The 20,091-nt window shown below is 42.9% G+C and overlaps 1 protein-coding gene across 1 annotated transcript in view; it reads left to right on the top strand.

The window, feature by feature from the left end:
- Flt3 (fms related receptor tyrosine kinase 3) overlaps positions 1 to 20,091 on the top strand; it is a 100,150-nt gene that overhangs the window by 11,717 nt on the left and 68,342 nt on the right. The window contains exon 2 of the mRNA XM_045154476.1: positions 17,519 to 17,576. Coding sequence (XP_045010411.1) covers positions 17,519 to 17,576 — 58 coding nt within the window. The remainder of the gene's footprint in view (positions 1 to 17,518; positions 17,577 to 20,091) is intronic.

The following is a 20,091-nucleotide window of genomic DNA, read 5'->3' as shown; positions in this document are numbered from 1 at the left end:
ACTCTGTAGTCCCAGGCTGGCCTTGAATTTACAGTTTCCTCCTACCTCTGCCTCCAGAGTGCTGGGATTAAAGGTGTGCGCCCCCACACCTGGCTTGAATGCATTTCTTTAGATGTCTGTGTGAATGATGCATCGTGGATCAGCAGGACTATTGCAGAGAGGCCAGCTAGGGAACTGTTGGCATAGTCCAGAGAAGTCACGGCCCCAACTGTTTTAATGTGGCAGCTGTAATAGAGATGCTGACCTGAGGGCAGATTTGAGAATAATAAAGTCATGGTAGTTGCTTGGATGGGATGGGAGGCATGGTGAGAAGTCAGAAATGCGGCCTGGAGCTGGATGTGGTGGTGCACTAACCAAGGAAGAGAGAAGCAGGGACAGAGGAGGTTAGGGAAGGAAGAAGCTTGAGGGCCACCCATATATAAGCTACCCTCAAAGTCCAGCTTGGATCTGATGGGTAAATAGAAGGAAGCTAAAATGGTGGTTAAAATCATAACAATTTAGTTGGGCGTGGTAGTGCATGCCTTTGATCCCAGCACTCGGGAGGCAGAGGTAAGATGATCACCATGAGTTCCAGGCCACCCTGAGACTATGTAGTGGATTCCAGGTCAGCCTGGACTAGAGTGAAACCCTACCTCGAAAAAAACAACAAAAAAAAGAAAGAAAGAAGAAAGGAAGGAAGGAAGGAAAGAAAGAAAGAAAAAAAGAAAGAAAAAAAAGAAAGAAAGAAAGAAGGAAAGAAAATGGGGCTCAAAGAGGTTAAATTCCATGTTATCAAAATGAAACTTCCACAGGAGGGAATTGAAACTCAAGTCTCCAACTCTTACAGTTGCCTTTGTCTGAGGTGGCTTGACAATCCCAGGTTTGCGTTATGTGACTTAAATCCATGATCCCGCACTGGAGAGCAGATCTTCTTTATCTGTCTCGTCAAATATTATTATTATTATTATTATTGAGACACAGTCTTGCTGTGTAGCTCTGGTTGACCTGGAATTTACTAGGTAGACCAGGCTTGCCTTGAACTTGAGGTGATCTTCCCGCCTCTACCTCTCAAGTGCTGGGATTACAGGTGTGCACCATCACACTTGGGTTTCTCTCTCTCTCTCTCTCTCTCTCTTTCAGGATGATGGTGACACATTATCCATAAACCTTTTCTAAAGTTACATTTAGCGAGTCGTGACTTTCATTTAGTAAATTATGTCCCTTTAGATGTCTGATTCTAGAGTTTCTTTGAAGCATCCACATAACTGCTACAACTATCAAGATACAGACACGTGCCTGCCCTCCCAAACTCCCTTTATTTTTTTAATTATTTATTTATTTATTTGAGAGCGACAGACACAGAGAAAGACAGATAGAGGGAGAGAGAGAGAATGGGGGCGCCAGGGCTTCCAGCCTCTGCAAACGAACTCCAGACACGTGCGCCCCCTTGTGCATCTGGCTAATGTGGGACCTGGGGAACCGAGCCTTGAACCGGGGTCCTTAGGCTTCACAGGCAGGCGCTTAACCGCTAAGCCATCTCTCCAGCCCCCTTATGCTCTGTTTAATCGGCCCTACTTGCCACACCTCACCCTGGCAACTAGACATCTCTTTGCCGTTGCTATCATTTTTCCTTTTCAGAATGTAACTTAAGTCAAATTGTAAAATAATGGTCTTTTGAGATAATTTATTTATTTGAGAGGAAGAGGCAGACAGAATGGGTGCTCCAGGGTTTCCAGCCACTGCAGATGAACTCCAGACACATGTGCCACCTTGTGCATCTGGCTTACGTGGGTCCTGGGAAATCGAACCTGGTTCCTCAGGCTTTAAGGGCAAGTGCCTTAATTGCTAAGCCATCTCTCCCCTTGTTTGAGGTTGTTTATTTGTTTTGTTTTTCGAGGGAGGGTCTCACTCTAGCCCAGGCTGACCTGGAGTCTCAGGGTGGCCTCGAACTCACGGCAATCCTCCTACCTCTGCCTCCCGAGTGCTGGGATGAAAGGTGGGTGCCACCACACCTGGCTCCCTCTTTTGAGTTTGTAATTTCACATATTATACTTTTTTTGAGAATTATTCATGCCATTTCATGCCAGTAATTTTTCCATTCTACTGACCAGTTGTGTGGGTATTCTAGAGTTTATCCACTAAGCAGATTTCTGCTTGTTTATTTGTTCCCAGTTTCTGGTCATTATGAATACAGCAGCCAGAAAAGCTTGACCACAGGGTTTGACTTGACCAGAGTCTTAATTTCTCCTGGATAAACATCTAAGAGTTGTGTTGGATAGTGGATTTTCTTTTGTTTGGTTTTTTGAAGGAGGGTTTCGCTCTAGCCCGGGCTGACCTAGAATTCACTATGTAGTGTCAGGGTGGCCTCGAACTCACAGCCATCCTCCTACCTCTGCCTCCCGAGTGTTGGGATTAAAGGTGTGCGCCACCACACCCGGCTGGATGTTTTCCTAATTACTTATTTGGGTCTGGGGAGATGGCTCGGTGCTTGCAAAGCCTGCTGGGTAGGGTTCTATTCCCCAGTACCCATGTAAAGGCAGATGCACAAAGTGGTGTATGCATCTGGAGATTGTTTGCAGCACCAAAAGGCCCTGGTGCACCCATTTTCTCTCTCTCCTTCTCTCTTAAATAAATAAAGTTTTGAAATATGTGTGAGTGTGTGTGCGCACATGCACGCACGGCATGGCATGCGTGTAGAGACAACTGCAGATAGCTTCAAGGTGTCTGTGCTCCACCTCTCGCTCTTGCCAAGATCGCAGAGGATTACAGATGAGCTGGCCCCGGAGTTGGAGATTCCTCTGGCTCCCCTCCGGTTGCTGCAGAAGCATCGGGATCACAGACGTGGGCGCCACTTTGCAACTGGCTTCGCGTGGGTGCGGAGAAATTGAACTCTAGCCGGCAGGCTTCGCGTGCAAGCGGCTCTTGACCTCTGAGACATCTCCCCAGGACGGGAGAGCGGACTTTCTACGTGCTGAGTTTTATGGGAAGCGGCCAGGCTGCTTTTCAAAGTGACTGTGCCGTTCTCGTCTGCCCAGGAGGGCCGGGGAATTGCAGTTGCTCAACAGGGTTGTCAGCCCAGACTGCTGTCTGCGTTGCTTTTGTTTCTTGACCATTGTTCTGAGGGCGCGGCGGCAGGTCACTGTGGCTTTCGCTTGTAGTTCTCTAATCACTAGTGATGTTGGGCAACTTTCCATGCACTGAAGTGTCATCCTGTGTTTTGTTTGGTGAAGTGTCTCCTAAAATGTTTTGCCCACTTTATTTACTTATTTTTAATTTTTAAAATATCTTATTAGCCGGGCGTGGTGGCGCATGCCTTTAATCCCAGCACTTGGGAGGCAGAGGTAGGTGGATCGCTGTGAGTTCAAGGCCACCCTGAGACTACATAGTGAGTTTCAGGTCAGCCTGGACTAAAGTGAGACCCTACCTCGAAAAACTAAAAAATAAATAAATAAATATTTTATTAGTTTTTTTTCCAAGGAGAGAGAGAGAGAGAATGGGCACACCAGGGTTTCTAGCCACTGCAAATGAATTCCAGATACATGTGCCACTTTGTGCATCTAGCTTTATGTGGGTGCTGGGGAATCGAACCTGGGTCCTTAGGCTTTTCAGACAAGTGCCTTAACTGCTGAGCCATCTCTCCAGCCCCTTGCTCACTTTTACTTTGGTTGGATCTGTTATTTTCATTTGGTGCACACAGATATATATGCCCCATGTGCATGCATACAGAGGCCAGAGCAGGGAAGCTGGGCGTAGTGGCGCACGCCTTTAATCCCAGCACTCAGGAGGCAGAAGTAGGGGGGTTGTTTTGAGTTCAAAGCCAGCCTGGAACTACAGAGTGAATTCCAGGTCAGCCTGGACTAGAGTGAGACCCTACCTCAGAAGGCAAACCAACAAAACCAAAATAGAAAACAAACAAACAAGCAAATCAAGTATTCTATTCTATCGCTTTTCTGCCATATTTCCCTGAGAGTCTCTCGCTGAACTTGGAATTTGATGGATTTTTTTTTTTTTTTTTTTGAGTTAGACTGGCTGACCAGCCGGCCTCTTGTCTCCACACTCTTCATCACTGGGATTACAGGCATGTGTGGCCACGCCCATCTTTTTACTTGGGGTTCTGGGGCTTGTACTTAGGTCCTTATGCTTGTGCAACAAGTGCCCTTACCTCATTCAACCATCACCCGAACCCCTCTTTTCTCTTTTTTAAACACACACACACACACACACACACACACACGAGAATGCGCATGCCAGGGTTCTTTTGCCACTGCAAACAAACTCCAGATGCATGCACCACTTTGTGCATCTGGCTTTATGCTGGTATGGGGAAGTGGAACCTTGGTCATCAGGCTTTGCAACAAGTGCCTTTAACTGCTGAGCCATCTTCCCAGCCTTCTTTCTGTCCCTCTCTTTAAAATTTTTAAAATTTATTTGAGAGAGAGAGAATGGGCATGCCAGGGCCCTCAGTCATTGTAAACGAACTCCAGACACATGCTCCACTTGGTTCATCTGCTTTACGTGGGTCCTGGGAAATTGAACCTGGGTCCTTTGGCTTTGCAGGCAAGCACCTTAACGGCTGAGCTATCTCTCCAGCCTCTCCTGGGATTCCTTAAATTACCAATTAGCTTGTGAAGCTCCGTCAGTGAGCTCTGAATTCATTTGAAGACCCAGTCTCAAAGGATCAGTGGGACGCCATGGAAGAAAGCACCAAATGTTGACATCTGCTTCTGCGTGCTCATGTACATGTCTGCCACACACATGTGAACATGGATACACACAAGCACACATACACATACACATACAAAACAAAGTAGACCTTGCTGGACATGGTGGCACACGCTGTCAATCCCAGCTCTTGGGAGGCAGAGGTAGGAGGATCACTGTGAGTTTGAGGCCACCCTGAGACTGCATAGGGAATTCCATGTCAGCTTGGATGAAAGCCTACCTCAGAAAACAAACAAACTAACTAACCAAAAGGACCTAACTAGACTTGAAAGGAACAAAGTGTCTACCACAAATTTAATTGCATCTCAGAAAAAAATTTAAAAAGCCCAAGAATATTGAATAGGGAGCTTTGTGCATAGCTCAGTGGTAGAACGTTTACTCATTTGTGGTGAGAATGGAGGGAGTTGGCATGGTCCTAGCTATAGTTAGCATGGTAGTTTGAACATATGCCCCCCCCCCATAGACTCAGATGTTTTCTTAAAGTTGAGTTGTGGCTTTACAATGGACTGTGTGTTTCAAGCACCTGGTAGAAAAAGAATTGGAAATTAGGTTTCCAGTGTGACCATGTTACTATATTTAATGAAGACCTTGTTTTGAATATTTGAATAAAATTATTGAATAAAATTATTTGTATTCAGAATAAAGTCCACTGTTGAAGTGGATGCCAGTAAGATGATTACATTGGGAAGAACCCATGTGATTAGAATCTACCAGAAGCCTGACACAGTGTGGTATGTGCCACATTTCACACGCTTTTCAAGTCTCTGTTGTTCTTCCAAAATTGTATTTGTAAAAAATGTTTAAAATTCCTGAGTTTTGTATTTTCTATATACTTTTTTTTTTAATCTTGCTGGTAAATAGCTTTTTAAAAATATTTATTTATGTGGTTATTAGAGAGAGAGAGAGAGAGAGAGAGAGAGAGAGGCAGTTAGGGAAAAAGAGAATAGGTACACCAGGACTTTCAGCCACTGCAAATGAACTCCAGATGCATGTACCACCTTGTGCATCTTGCTTATCTGGTTACTGAGGAATCGAACCTGGGTCCTTTGGCTTTCTCAGAAAGTACCTTAACTGCTAAGCCATCTCTCTATCCTGTACATAGCTTTAAAAAAAAAATAATATAGCTGGGCATGATAGCTCACGCCTTTAATCTCAGCACTCAGGAGGTAGCAGGAGGATCGCCATGAGTTCGAGGTCACAGACTACATAGTGAATTCTAGGTCAGCCTGGGCTAGAGCCAGACCCTACCTTGAAAAACCAAAGCAAAAGTAATAATAATCAGGACAGCAATAATAGTAACATGAAAGAAAGCGTGTTTACGTTTTGTTAGTGATCAGTGACTTTGTTTGTCCGGCTGGTTGTACATTGTTGACACGTCTCTGTTTAGAGTGATGAGTGAAGGCCTGCGGTGACTAGCAAGGGACATGCACGCTGTCCCTTCCGTGTGTCCATTTCCTGGGTAGCTGAGGTGCAGAGACTCCGCTCTAACCTGGACCATGGAACGAATAGAAACGGACGGCACTTTAAGTGTTAATAAAGCTGGTATTTACTTCCACCCATACACGCCCACAAAAGACGCATTTGTAGCTTCAGCTCTTAGCAATCACACTCCTGCTACAGGGTGGGCGTGTCACGGGGGGCGGGTGGAGCTGAATTCCAGCCACAAGGCCTGCAGAGCGCCAGCCGAGTCCCCGTGGTTTCGCTGCCAGTTCGTGTTTTGTTGCTTTTGGGGTTTGCTGGCTCGAGATGGTGGCTCTCTGCCTGGATGTATGGAAGCAGTTTCTTCCTCCGCGGATGAAACCTCCCCCCTGGATCTGTAAGCTTGAAGGGAGCCCCTCTCTCCCCTAAACTCTGCCTGGTTTGGATGTTCATCGCAGCGATGTGGAGCTGGCTGCAACAGTTAGCAATGCATGCAAACTGATGCCGAGGGTGGGGCATCTCTGGGGGAAACCCCGACACTGCCGTCCTTCCCCATACGGCGTGGGGTGCTGTGCGTTCTGTGGTGGTGGCCATTGCGTGGGTCTTACTCGGGGTGCTAAGATATGCAACTACAGCTGAGTCCTCAGGAGGGCCGTTTCCTATGGTCAGCAGGGGGTGGGGTAATCCCCAAATGGCCACCTTCATCTATGTGGTATGGAATAACACACAGGCTTAGTGAGTGGGGCCTGCCATGGGGTACCGTTGAAGGGCTAGCCAAGGCACTGATGTCCCCGAGAGTAATCCAACTAGGACAAGATTGCCCACAAGCCATCTCAGTGCTCACATGGCTGCTGCTATGGGCAATAAGATATGTAGCTGAGGCCAAGATGGCTCCCAGAGAGAACTTGTTTGTGTAAAAATAAAATAAAATAAAATAAAATAAAATAAAATAAAATAAAATAAAATAAAATAAAATAAAATAAAATAAAAGAGTTACAGGGGTTGGAAAGATAGCTTAGCAGTTAAGGCACTTGCCTGCAAAGACCGAGGACCCAGGTTCGATTCCTCAGGACCCATGTAAGCCAGATGCATGAGGTAGCACATGTGTCTGGAGTTCGTTTGCAGTGGCTAGAGGCCTGGGTGTGCACATTTTCTCTCTATCTGCCTCCTTCTCTCTCTCTAATAAATAAGTAATTTTTTTTAATAAAAAGAAGAGAAATGGACGTGCAGCTATTGTCCTCTGGGTCAGTCCCTGATTTGGCAAATAAATGAGATCAGAGAGAATGAGGGAAAGGTGATGGAAAACGCCGCTCAGATGTGACCTGTAAGAGAGAGGAAGGGAAAATGGCCGGTTCAGCCTGCAGATGGAGGTCTCAACGATGCTATGCCTCAGGAGACCGTGAGTTGGGAGAGACTGTTAAGCAAGACCTGAAAGAAGGTGGCTTGTGAGGCTATGGGTCATGGGTGCAGATGTGATCAACCTTAGAACGATGGAGGCTGAGAAGGTCCTAGTTACCTAATAACCCATCCCTCCTTGGGACAAAGGCAAGGGGAGGACAGTTGATCCCTGATGGACTGACTCATACGAGCCACCAGGGACAGCTGGTTATCGCTGGCTGAGGTCCCCATGAATGTCAGAGACTGGGCCATGATAGAAGGACAGGCTTTGCTGAGGGGAACTGGGCGTAAGAGAGGCAGTCTTTGATGCCTTGTTTGCCAGGTCAGGTAAGACTGTGCCCACAGGAGACTTAAGAAAGAAGTTTGCTTTTGGTGAGATTGCCATTTTCACAATATTGATTTCTTCCAATCCAAGAACATGGGATGTCTTTCCCTTTCCTAATGTCTTCTGCAATTTCTCGCTTGAGTGTTTTAAAGTTCTCATTGTAGAGATCCTTCACTTACTTGGTTAGTTTTATTCCAAGGTTCATTCGTTCATTCTTTTCCTTCCTTCCTCCCTCCCTCCCTCTCTCTCTCTCTCTCTCTCTCTCTTTCTTTCTTTCTTTCTTTCTTTTGAGACAATTGTGAATGGGAGTGATTCCTTCATTTCATGTTTGTTGTTAGTATAAAGAAAAGCTACTGATTTCTGTGTATTTATTTTGTATCCTGCTGCATTGCTAAAATTTTTTTGTTTGTTTTTATTTACTTATTTGAGAGCGACAGACAGAGAGAAAGAGGCAGAGAGGGAGAGAGAATGGGCACACCAGGGCCACCAGCCACTTCAAATGAACTCCAGATGCATGTGCCCCCTTGTGCATCTGGCTAACGTGGGTCCTGGGGAATTGAGCCTCAAACCGGGTTCCTTAGGCTTCACAGGCAAGTGCTTAACCACTAAGCAATCTCTCCAGCTGTGGAGTCTTTAGGGTCCTTTATGTATAGAATCATGTCACTTTTGGTTAGAGAAGCTTCTCTTTCCAGATGGCAGTGACCACTGAGATGACCCAAAAGGCACCATAGTGTTGAAAAGATGTGATGGAGGAATGTTCGCACTAAAACATCCCTATCACACCTTCCAAAGCTCAGGGTCCATTGCGGAAGAGGTGGCGGAAAGAATGTAAGAGCCGAAGGAAGGGTAGGACTGCTTACAATGCAATCGACCAGACAGAAATTGGCCTCAATATCCATGACCTCGCAGTACCTAGCACTACCTCCCCAAGACCCTCATAACAGGAGGAAAAGATGACATCAAAATAAAAGAGAGACTAAGAAAGAGGGAGGGGATGTGATGGAGTGTAGATCTGTGTAGGGGAAAGTGGGGGAGGGGAAGGAATTATCATGGTTTATTTTCTATCAGTTTGGAAGCTGTCAATAAAAAGGAAAAAAAATAAAAAAGAAAAAGAAAGATGTTGATTTAGCAGGATCCACAGGATTGGTTGAGGCTTTTCTTGGTGGGATGTGATCTCTGTGAGGTATAAGAGGCATTGGCAGATCTGAAAGATTTAGACCAATAAGTAAACCAGGTCAGTAAAGCGATGAGGCAATTTAGAAGAAACGAGAGACTCCAGCCGACCCAGGGGGCTGTTCCACTCACTCAGAAGCAAATGTTGCAAGATTTGTGTCAAGCTGGAGTTTCTAAAGAAAGAACCACAGAAAGCCACATGCTTTGTAAGAGAGCCTCTTTAAAGCCCGAAGAACAGTTCTCAGAAGGCGTGCGTGATAGACCAGTGCAGGAGAAAAAGACTAAGTTTATTCCAGGGTGGGCAATTATGCTCCCAGAGTGAGCCACATACACTTCTTTCTTGCCAAAAAATAAAAATAAAAGTAAAAATAAAAATAGAAATAAAGGTATGCTGAGGGTGGAAATTCCCCACCTTGCTCGAGGCTGTCACAACAGCCAGGTGTGGCTAAGGGAGGATGGCCAAGTCTGCGGCCTCAGTGCTGGCTCCTAGGAGCCTGTCAGATCAGGGGAGCCAGCCTGAGGGACAGACAGAGCAGCAGTTGGGACAGCAGCCACTCTCCTCTTTGGCCCTGGGCTGGGCCAAGCAGCTTGAGCATGTCCCACTAAGTCCATCCTGTAGAGAGATGCAAGGAGGCCCCGTGAAAGAATTCAAGAGTAAAGAAGCAATATCTCAGGCTGAGGAAATGGCCTAGCGGTTAAGGCCTTTGCCTCTGAAACCTGAGGATCCCGGTTCGATTCCCCAGGACTCATGTAAGCCAGATGCACAAGGGGCGCATTTATCTGGAGTTCGTTTGCAGTGGCTGGAGGCCCTGGCGTGCCCATTCTCTCTCTCTCTGCCTCTTCATCTATCTCTCTCAATTAAATAAATAAAATATTTTTTTAAAAAGAAGCAATATTTCTGTTTGTTTTGAGGTAGAGTCTCATTGTAGCCCAGGCTGACCTGGAACTCTGGAGTCCCAGGCTGACCTTGAACTCTTAGAAATCCTCCTACCCGAGTGTTGAGATTGAAAGATTGTACCTCCATGCCTGGCCCACTTGGAAGCTTTTATCAGCTCATATTTCCTCTAGTTCTGCATCTAATCAGGTATAAAATCTTCAAATACCACAGTTATATTTCTAAAAAAAAAAAAAAAAAAAAAGAAGAAGCAATATTTCACAGAAAATATCTGTAAGAGATACAGAAGATTAGATGGGATAGCGCCTCCTATCTATGGTGTTGTGCCCAACCTTGCTCTTTGGAGGAAACAGCTAACACAAGCAATAGAATCTTTGCGTGTAGTCTTGGCCCTTGCTAACATTGTTTGGATATTCCCTCAGCCACTGACGCTCAACACCAGCTGGTGCCTGCTTGCAACGGAGAGCCATGGATCTTCAGAGATCCTATCTGCCTTCTGTAAGAAAGGTTTCATTACACATAAGTGTGGTGCTTTGTTTGATTAAAAAAAAAAAAACAACAGCATTTTGGTTTTGTTTAAAATATTTTCATTATTTACTTGCGAGGAGAGAAAGATAGAGAAATGGGTACATTAGGGCCTCCCACCATTGTAAATGAACTCCAGATGTGTTAAACCACTCTGTGCATTTGGCTTTTTGTGGGTATGGGGATTCGAACACAGATGGTCAGTGTTGCAGGCAAATGACCTTTAACAGCTGAGCCATTTCCCCAGCTCTTACACATGTTTGTTTGTTTATTTAGTTATTTAGTTTCCGCCACCATGCCCGGCTATACATTGTTTTAATGCTAGCTTCTGAGTGTTTCACAGATTTAAAAAAGTATCTCAAAGCTGGGTGTGGTGGTGCACGCCTTTAATCCCAGCACTTGGACGGCAGAGATAGGGGGATTGTTGTGAGTTCGAGGCCACCCTGAGACTACATAGTGACTTCCAGGCCAGGCAGGACCAGAGTGAGACCCTACCTGGAAAAACAAAACAAAAAGAAAGAAAGGTGGACTTACTTCTTAGCACATAGGTATTCTCATTTACTATACCAGGAAAAATTTCAGCTATCAAAAGAGATCTTAGGGATGGAGAGATGGCTTAGTGGTTAAGCGCTTGCCTGTGAAGCCTAAGGACCCTGGTTCAAGGCTCGATTCCCCAGAACCCACTTAGCCAGATGCACAAGGTGGTGCATGCCTCTGGAGTTCGTTTGCAGTGGCTGGAGGCCCTGGCGCGCCCATTCTCTCTCTCTCTGCCTTTCTCTCTGTGTCTGTCGCTCTCAAATAAATAAATAAATAATGAACAAAAAAAATTTTAAAAAAGACATCTTAAATTTAGAAGAACTAATGAAAGTATGGTAGGCTGAAAAAGCTAAAAACTTGGATTAATCTAGACAATTTATTATCAGTTGTTCATCTTTTAGGCATAATGGAATGTAGTATAATTAGACCCAATTTTTTTTTATTTTGAGGTAGGGTTTCACTCTAGTCCAGACTGACCTGGAATTTACCATGTAGTCTCAGGGTGGCCTCAAACTCATAGGGGTCCTCCTACCTCTACCTCCCAAGTGCTGGGATTAAAGGCCTGCGTCACCATGCCTGGCTAGACCCATTTTTTATTGATTACAATAAGTTCTCTATTCAATGAATAAAGGTTTTACCCAATAGAAAAACACTTAAGAACACAACAATCTTCAAGAACCCTGTCACTGTAAACAGGGAATTGGGTGTTATATCATGTTAATAAAGGATCAATTTAATGGAAAATGAACTGTTTTGTATGCATTGCTAAGACTGGAACCACATTGACCTTAGAAATTTAATTGCTTTAAAAAAATTATAATTATGTGGGCTGGAGAGATAGATGGCTTAGCATTTAAGGTACTTGCCAGTGAAGACTAAGGACCCATGTTTGACTCTCCAGATCTCACATAAACCAGATGCACAAGATGACACAAATATAGAAGGTCACACATGCTCACAAGGTGGCACACGTGTCTGGAGTTTGACTGCAGTGGCTGGAGGCCCTGGCATGCCAATTCTCAATCTCTCTTTCTTATAAATATATATATATGTAATCATGTCCTCTTTTTAAGTTTAATTTTCAAATATGCAATAATCAGAACTTTAATCTAAACTTCTTATTTAAACATTTAATTTACAAGTATATTAATCTTTCATACCTCCATTCTCTGGTTAGGAGCCTGGCTCTTCCCTTTCTAATAATACCATGGACAAAGGAAATTGGACCTGTCCTTTAATGACCTCCAAGCCTAATGTCTGCCTAGATATCTATAGTTCTCTCCTTTGAGAGTTGAGACCCTAAATTCATTTAGGAGATGGGTGTCAACTTGATCTGGATATTCAGGATGGAGTGATATGAAGAGGGGTTTTCGTACTTTCTACTCTTGGTGACTTTTCGGCTTTAGCAGATAATCAAAGAGGACCCGGATAGATGGAGTTCGACTGTTGTAGGGGCTTCAGAAGGAAGATTGATGGAGTGGTAGAACCCTTTAGAGGAGTCCAGTTGTCTCCTGGTGCCTGCTTGACCTGAATGCAGGGACTAAACCATTGGCTGCCCTTTTAGCTCCTCCGTCCTCATTGGCTTTAGCTTTTAGCTCTTCCGTCCTCATTGGCTTTGGCTTTTAAGTATGGCTGTTGAGCACCCAAAAAGTCAGTTACACTAGTCTCCTGGTTTTGGCTTTCAGGTAACATTTAGATAAAACTTCAACAACAACAACAAAATCATTTTAAATAAATCTTGACTTTGTGAAGACCCAGTTTCCATAGTAGCTAAAAGCCTAACAGGCATAGTAGAAAACAAGTATAACTGAATTTTAACCTTGATTTCATGAGGCGTGACAACATTAAAAATTTACCAACTTATCAAATGAATTACATTCTTTTTTTTTTTTTGGCATTTCAAGGTAGGGTCTCACTCTAGTTCAGGCTGACCTGGAATTCACTATATAGTCTCAGGGTGGCCTTGAGCTCATGGTGATCCTCCTACCTCTGCCTCTGAGTGCTGGGATTAAAGGCGTGCACTACCACACTTGGCCTGAATTACATCCTTGAAAGAGCTTGTGAAGATGAGAGAGCTACCAGAGACCATGAACAATGTCCTATCTTGCAAGCATTTAAGCAAGAGACAAAAATTCAGAGAATTAAAGTCTTCCTATGTCAATCCTTTTTAACCACAGGCATCTTTAGCATTTTTGTATTATGAGATTAAATAATAGTGATCTTTGTTATAAGATAGTAAACCTTTTTCAGTTTAACTCCCATAACTTTTTACAATTTCTAGTTTATCTTTAATCTCTATTAGAGATTGGAACAATCTTTTACCTTACAAAGTCCTTTCTTATCTAAAAACTATGTTCCTTTCTTTTAAACCTCTTTACTGGAAACATACTTTGTATTTGATATTTATATATCTTTTTACTTGATGGTCCCTTTCTGCATTATTTTTCTTATTGTCATTATTGTTTTCATTATAAAATTTGAAATTCTTTTCCTTTTTTTTTTTCTTTTGAGGTAGTGTCTCACTCTAGCCCAGGCTGACCTGGAATTCACTATATAGTCTCAGGGTAGCCTTGAACTCACAGTGATACTCCTACCACTGCCCCCGAGTGCTGGAATTAAAGGTGTGTGCCACCATGCCCAGTTCTAGAAATTATTTCCATATGAAAACCCATGAAGCTGTATTTGACAGAAAGCATGTGTATTGTGTCTTAACAGTTACAAATACTGACAGAGCATATCAGCAGCCCTGTGCTGTGTTAGTAAACCTACATTAATCAGCTTGTTAAAGAGTTAAATCTCATAATCCCTTAGAAACTATCTACAATTTTGACCTTTTACTTGAATCTGTAAGGCAGTTTTAGAAAGCAAGATTGAAACTTGGCATTTTTGTATACCCACGTAATAAGAATGAAAAAGCATTTTTTCTTATAAATCCGAAACCAGAAATGAATTATTATTATTTTGGTTTTTCAAAGTAGGGTCTTGTGCTACCCCAGGCTGACCTGGAATTCACTATGTAGTCTCAGGGTGGCCTCGAACTCACAGTGATTCTCCTACCTCTGCCATATCCCCCTCCCTGAGTGCTGGGATTAAAGGTGTGTGCCATCATGCCTGGCAGAAATGAATTATTTTAACTAATCATATTTTAATACTTTATTTTAATAATTGCATAATATTGGTCTTTAACAATATAATCATTTCCTTTTTTTAGCTTAATTTTCAAATATACCTTAATCAGAACTTTAAACTTTTTATTTAACTATTTAAATACATATATATATATATATATATATATATATATATATATATATATATATATACACACACACACACACACACACATCAGTGAAACAGTGTCTTTAAAGAACTGAAGGAAAGATAATATGAATGTAAAAAATGAGTAAGAAACAGACGCTTTATTAGATGTACAAAATCTGGAAAAAAATAAACTTATTGCTCAGTCAGCAATAGGAAATGTTAAATGCAGACCTTTGGACAGGGAGAAAACAAGATGAGAGTCTGGGTCTACCTAAGAGAAGGAGAAACAGAAAGGATAACTAAACCGGGCGTGATGGCGCACGCCTTTAATCCCAGCGCTGGGGAGGCAGAGGTAGGAGAATAGCCATGAGTTCGAGGCCACCCTGAGACTCCATAGTGAATTCCAGGTCAGCTTGGGCCAGAGTGAGACCCCACCTCGAAGGAAAAAAAGAAGTAGTCTTTTCTTGTTTAAGTTTCCTTCAAGCATTATTGACTAAAACAAAAATAATGCCAACGTCTTGTGGGGCTTATCATTTATGTAGAAATGCAGGGCTCCACACCACAACACCTGAAAGGGATGGAATAGAAACGCTGTCGCAAGTTCTCCTTTTCCCTGAGGTGGTGTGGTGTTACTTCAAGGTACATAGTGCGAAGGAAAGGTTGCATCCTACAAACTTTGAAGTGACTGCTAAAAATTTAAAAATGCATTGCCAGTGACAGTAAGGAATGGAAACGAAGTGGAACCGTTAAAATAAAATTAACGGCTCAGGGAGTGTTGCAGAAAATGGGATCGAGGGTTAGATTGTAAGAGCCACAAGACAGGTAGAAAATACCATGAGGCACAGCGCCCCCTAGAGACAGAGGCCCTAATCACCCCACAGTGCACACCAATAACCGAATGGAGGTGGGCCCAGCAGGGAAATGGGGGTGGGGGGACCCGACATATTACAACTTATGTTTAAAAAGTTAAATTTAGAGCCAGGCGTGCTGGTTCATGCCTTTAATTCCAGCACTTGGGAGGCAAAAGTAGGAGGATCGCCATGAGTTCGAGGCCATCCTGAGACTACATTTGTGAATTCCAGCTCAGCCTGAGCAAGAGTGAGACTCTAACTGGGAAAAAAAAAAAAAAAAAATTAAAAATTCAGTTACTTTCAAAGGTGGCAGAAAAAGAGGCAAAGGAATGAAGAACAAGTGAGACAGAGACCAAAAGATAGAGTTAAACCTAATCACACCAATGGTTTCATGAATTTAAATAACTTAAATACCACAATTAAAAGGCAGAACTTGTCAGATTTGGCCAAAAAAAAAATAAAGCTGCAATTCATCTGGTGATTCAAAAAATCCCTTTGAAAATTACTGCTGACCTTTTTTATTTATTTCCTTTTTCTTTTTCTGTTTTCCTACTGAAGCAGGGTCTCACTCTAACCCAAGCTGGCCTGGCACTCAGTGTATAATCCCAACTCACAGCGATCCTCCTGCCTCTGCCTCCCAAGTGCTGGGATTAAAGGCGTGTGCCACCACACACAGTTCCTACTGTTGATCTTTTGTGTGAAACTAACTTGGTTCTATTCTAAAATTCATATTTAAGGCAAGAGATCTTACAAGGTCCTACTTTCAAAGATTCTACTTTACAAAGAAGCACAACACTGGGCGGATTATTTATTTGCTTTCTAGGCTACGGTAGAGTAACAGTAATGAAGAAAACACAAAATTGACACCTAGATAAATAAATAGATTGATGGAACAGTGCACTGATTCCAGAAATAGATGGTCCATGTATCTATTTGACAAAGGTACAAAAACAATTCAGTGGAGAAATCAAGGTGTTTCAACAAATGATGCTAAAACCATTAGATATTCTTATTCAAATGTATTCGTATGTAAAACTTTGATCCATATGCCAAATCACGTGAAAAGTTAATTTAAAATGGATTCTAGGGGCTGGTGGGATAGCTTAGTGATTAAGGCATTTTCCTGCAAAGCCAAAGGACCCAGGTTCGATTGCTCAGGACCCACGTTAGCCAGATGCACAAGGGTTAGACAGATATACAAGAGGGCACATGTGTCTGTAGTTCATTTGCAGTGGCTGGAGGCCCTGGTGTGCCCATTTTCTCTGTCTTTTTCCCTTTTTCTCTGTCAAGTAAGTAAATAAAAAAAATATATATATTTTTTTTTGGTATTTTGAGGTAGGGTTTCACTCTAGCCCAGGCTGACCTGGAATTCACTATGTAGTCTCAGGGTGGCCTCGAACTCACAGCAATCCTCCTACCTTTGCCTCCCGAGTGCTAGGATTAAAGGCGTGCGCCACCACGCCCGGCTAAAAATAAAAAACTTTTTACAAAAAGAAAGAAAGAGAGGAAAGAAGGGAGGAAGGGAGGAAGGAAAGGAAGGGTGAATGGTGTTTCTAAGGAATGACAGGCTGTCCTCTGGCCACATGCACGCACATGCGTGCACACATACACATTTAAATAGTGTAGTTGGGAGGCAGAGGTAGGAGGATCGCCATGGGTTCGAGGCCACCCTGAGACTATATAGTCGGATCTAGTTCACCCTGAGCTAGAGTGAAACCCTACCTTGAAACTTCCCCCCTCCCCCCAAAAATGTTTAGAAGCTAGCTATGTTGTCTAACTGAATGAGTGAGCTATGGGTTCAGTAAGAGACCATTTCTTTCTTCTTTTTTTTTTTTTTTCGAGGTAGGGTCTCACTCTGGTCCAGGCTGACCTGGAATTAACTCTGTAGTCTCAGGGTGGCCTTGAACTCATGGCAATCCTCCTACCTCTGCCTCCCGAGTGCTGGGATTAAAGGCGTGCGCCACCATGCCCGGCAAGAGACCATTTCTCAAGACCATGAGGTGGGGACTGATAGAAGGCATCCAATGTGACCCCTGGCCTCCAAACATAGGCTCACATACACCCACACCCATGCACTTACACACACATGTGAATGTATGCACATGCATGCATACTGTACACACGTACTCATGCAGAAAAGAAAAGTCATTCCAAGGGACTGGGCCACACATCTATAAAACCAGGACTGAGGTGGAATGATCCTGTGCTTGAGTTTAAGGCCAACGAGGGCAACAGAGTGAGGTACTGTCTCAGGAAATGAAACACAGAACCAGGTGTAGTGTGTTACACCTTGTAAGACTGTGGTCCCTCCACGCTCTCCTGTTGGTCAGTTTTCCCTGATTACATTCTGCCTTATTGTTTTGGGGTAGGATAAATACATATTTTCCGCTTAAGGTGTGCGCATACCAACATGGTTGTTTTGATTTTGTTTTACAGTTGTTTTGTCAGTAATGATGTTCGGGGCTATTACCAATCAAGATCTTCCAGTGATCAAGTGTGTGTTAATCAATCATAAAAACAATGATTCATCAGCCGGGAAGTCATCACATCCCATGGTAAAGTAATACTAAAATATAGTGGTAGCCATTTGGCTCTAGAGACCATATTTAAAAAAATTTTTTTTTTAAATTTACTTGCTAGAGAGAGAAAGAGAGAGAGAATGGGTACACCAGGGCCTTCAGCCACTGCAAATGAACTCTAGATGTGTGTGCCCCCTCGTGCATCTGGTTTATGTGGGTCCTGGGGAATCAAACCTGGGTCCTTTGGCTTTTCAGGCAAGTGCCTTAACTGCTAAGCCATCTCTCTAGCCTGAAGCCATATTATTTTTTTGTAAGCTGCTGGATCTGCCATGGCTCCTCTGGGTATTTTATGTGATACGCATTCTTATCTGGTACAGGAGCAGTACCTGTCCTGCTAGTTACCCTGTATTGGTGTGTGTGTGTGTGTGTGTGTGTGTGTGTGTGTGTGTATGTGTGTGCGTGTGCATGTGTGTGTGCATGCATGCGCACAAGGTCCTGGACTGGGTCCCCAGCCCTGAACATCTGTAGCTGGGATCCATATATGAGGGAGAACATGTGGCGCTTGGCTTTCTGGGCCTGGGTTACCTCACTTAGTATAATCCTTTCCAGATCCACCCATTTCCCTGCAAATTTCATTTTTATTTACTGTTGAAGAGAACTCCGTTGTATAAATGTGCCACATCTTCATTATCCACTCATCAGTTGAGGGACATCTTAGGCTGGTTCCATTTCCCAGCTATTATGAATTGAGCAGCAATGAACATGGTTGAGCACGTACTTCTAAGGAAATGAGATGAGTCCTTTGGATATATGCCTAGGAGCGCTATAGCTGGGTCATATGGTAGATCTATTTTTAGCTGTCTCAGGAACCTCCACACTGATTGCCACAATGGCTGGACCAGATTGGATTCCCACCAACAGTGTAGAAGGGTTCTTCTTTATCCACATCCTTGCCAGCATTTATTTTCATTTGTTTTCTTGATGTTAGCAATTCTGACAGAAGTGAGATGAAATCTCAAAGTAGTTCTAATTTGCATTTCCCTGATGTCTAAGGATGTAGAACATGTTTTTAGATGTTTATATGCCATCTGTATTTCTTCCTTTGAGAACTCTATTTAGTTCCATAGCCCATTTTTAAATTGGGTTGATTTTTTTATTGTTCTGTTTTTTTAGTTCTTTGTATATCCTGGATATTAATCCTCTGTCAGATGTGTAGCTGGCAAAGATTTTCTCCCATTATGTAGGTTGTCTCTTTGCTCTATTCACAGTGTCCTTTGCTTTATAAAGGTTTATAATTTCATGAGTTCCCAGTGGTTGATTAGTGGTTTTATTTCCTGACCAACTGGGGTTTTATTCAGAAAGTCATTGCCTGTGCCAATATGTTGTGGTGTTTCCCCTACTTTTTCTTCTAGCAGTTTCAGAGTTTCAGGTCTGATATTAAGGTCCATGATCCATTCAGACTTGATACTTGTGCATACAGAGAGATAACAATCTATTTTTGTCTTTCTACATACAGATTTCCAGTTTTCCCAGCACCATTTGTTAAAGAGGCTATCTTTTCTCCATTGAATATTTTTGGCTTTTTTTTTTTTTTTTTTTTTTTTTTTTTTTTTTGAGGAAGTGTCTCACTCTAGCTCAGGTTGACCTGAAATTCACTATGTAGTCTTAGTGTGGCCTTGAACTCACAGCACTCCTCCTACCTTTGCCTCCTGAGTGCTGGGATCAAAGGCATGTGCCACCTTGTCCAGCCCATTTTTGGCATTTTTGCCAAAAGTCAGATGGCTGAAGCTGCCTGGGTTTACATCTGGGTCCTTTATTCTGTTCCATTGTTCTACATGTCTGTTTCTGTACCAGCACCTTTCTGTTTTTGTTACTACGGCTCTGTGATGTATCTTAAAATCAGGCATTGTGGTACTGCCAGCCTTATTTTTGTTGCTCAAAATTGTTTTGGCTATTTGACATTATTTGTGCTTCCCAGTGAATTTTAGTATTGTTTTTTTTTTTTTTTCTATTTCTGTGAAGGATCCCATTGGAATTTTAATAGGGATTGCATTAAATGTGTAGATTGCTTTTGGCAAGATTGCCATTTTCACAATATTTATACTTCCAATCCAAGAACATGGGATGTCTTTCCATTTCCTAGTGTCTCCTGCAATTTCTTTCTAAAGTGTTCTAAAGTTTTCATTGTAGAGATCTTTCACTTCCTTGATTAGATTTATTCCAAGGTAGTTTTAAAATATTTTATTTTTGTTTATGTATTTATTTAAGAGAAAGAGTGAAAGAAAGAGGCAGATAGATAGATAAAAAATGGACACCCTAGAGCCTCTAGCCACTGCAAACTCCAGATACATGCATTACCTTGTGCCTCTGGCTTTACATGGATGCTGGGGAATTGAACCTGGGTCCTTAGGCATTGCAGGCAAGAGCCTTAACCTCTGAACCATCTCTCCAGCCCAAGATACTTTATCCTTTTTTGAGGCAACTGAATGG

The sequence above is a fragment of the Jaculus jaculus genome, chromosome 7 (assembly GCF_020740685.1).
Source record: "Jaculus jaculus isolate mJacJac1 chromosome 7, mJacJac1.mat.Y.cur, whole genome shotgun sequence".
NCBI lineage: Eukaryota > Metazoa > Chordata > Mammalia > Rodentia > Dipodidae > Jaculus > Jaculus jaculus.
The sequence above is the reverse complement of the archived record's forward strand: the minus strand, read 5'-3'. Positions and strand labels throughout refer to the sequence as shown.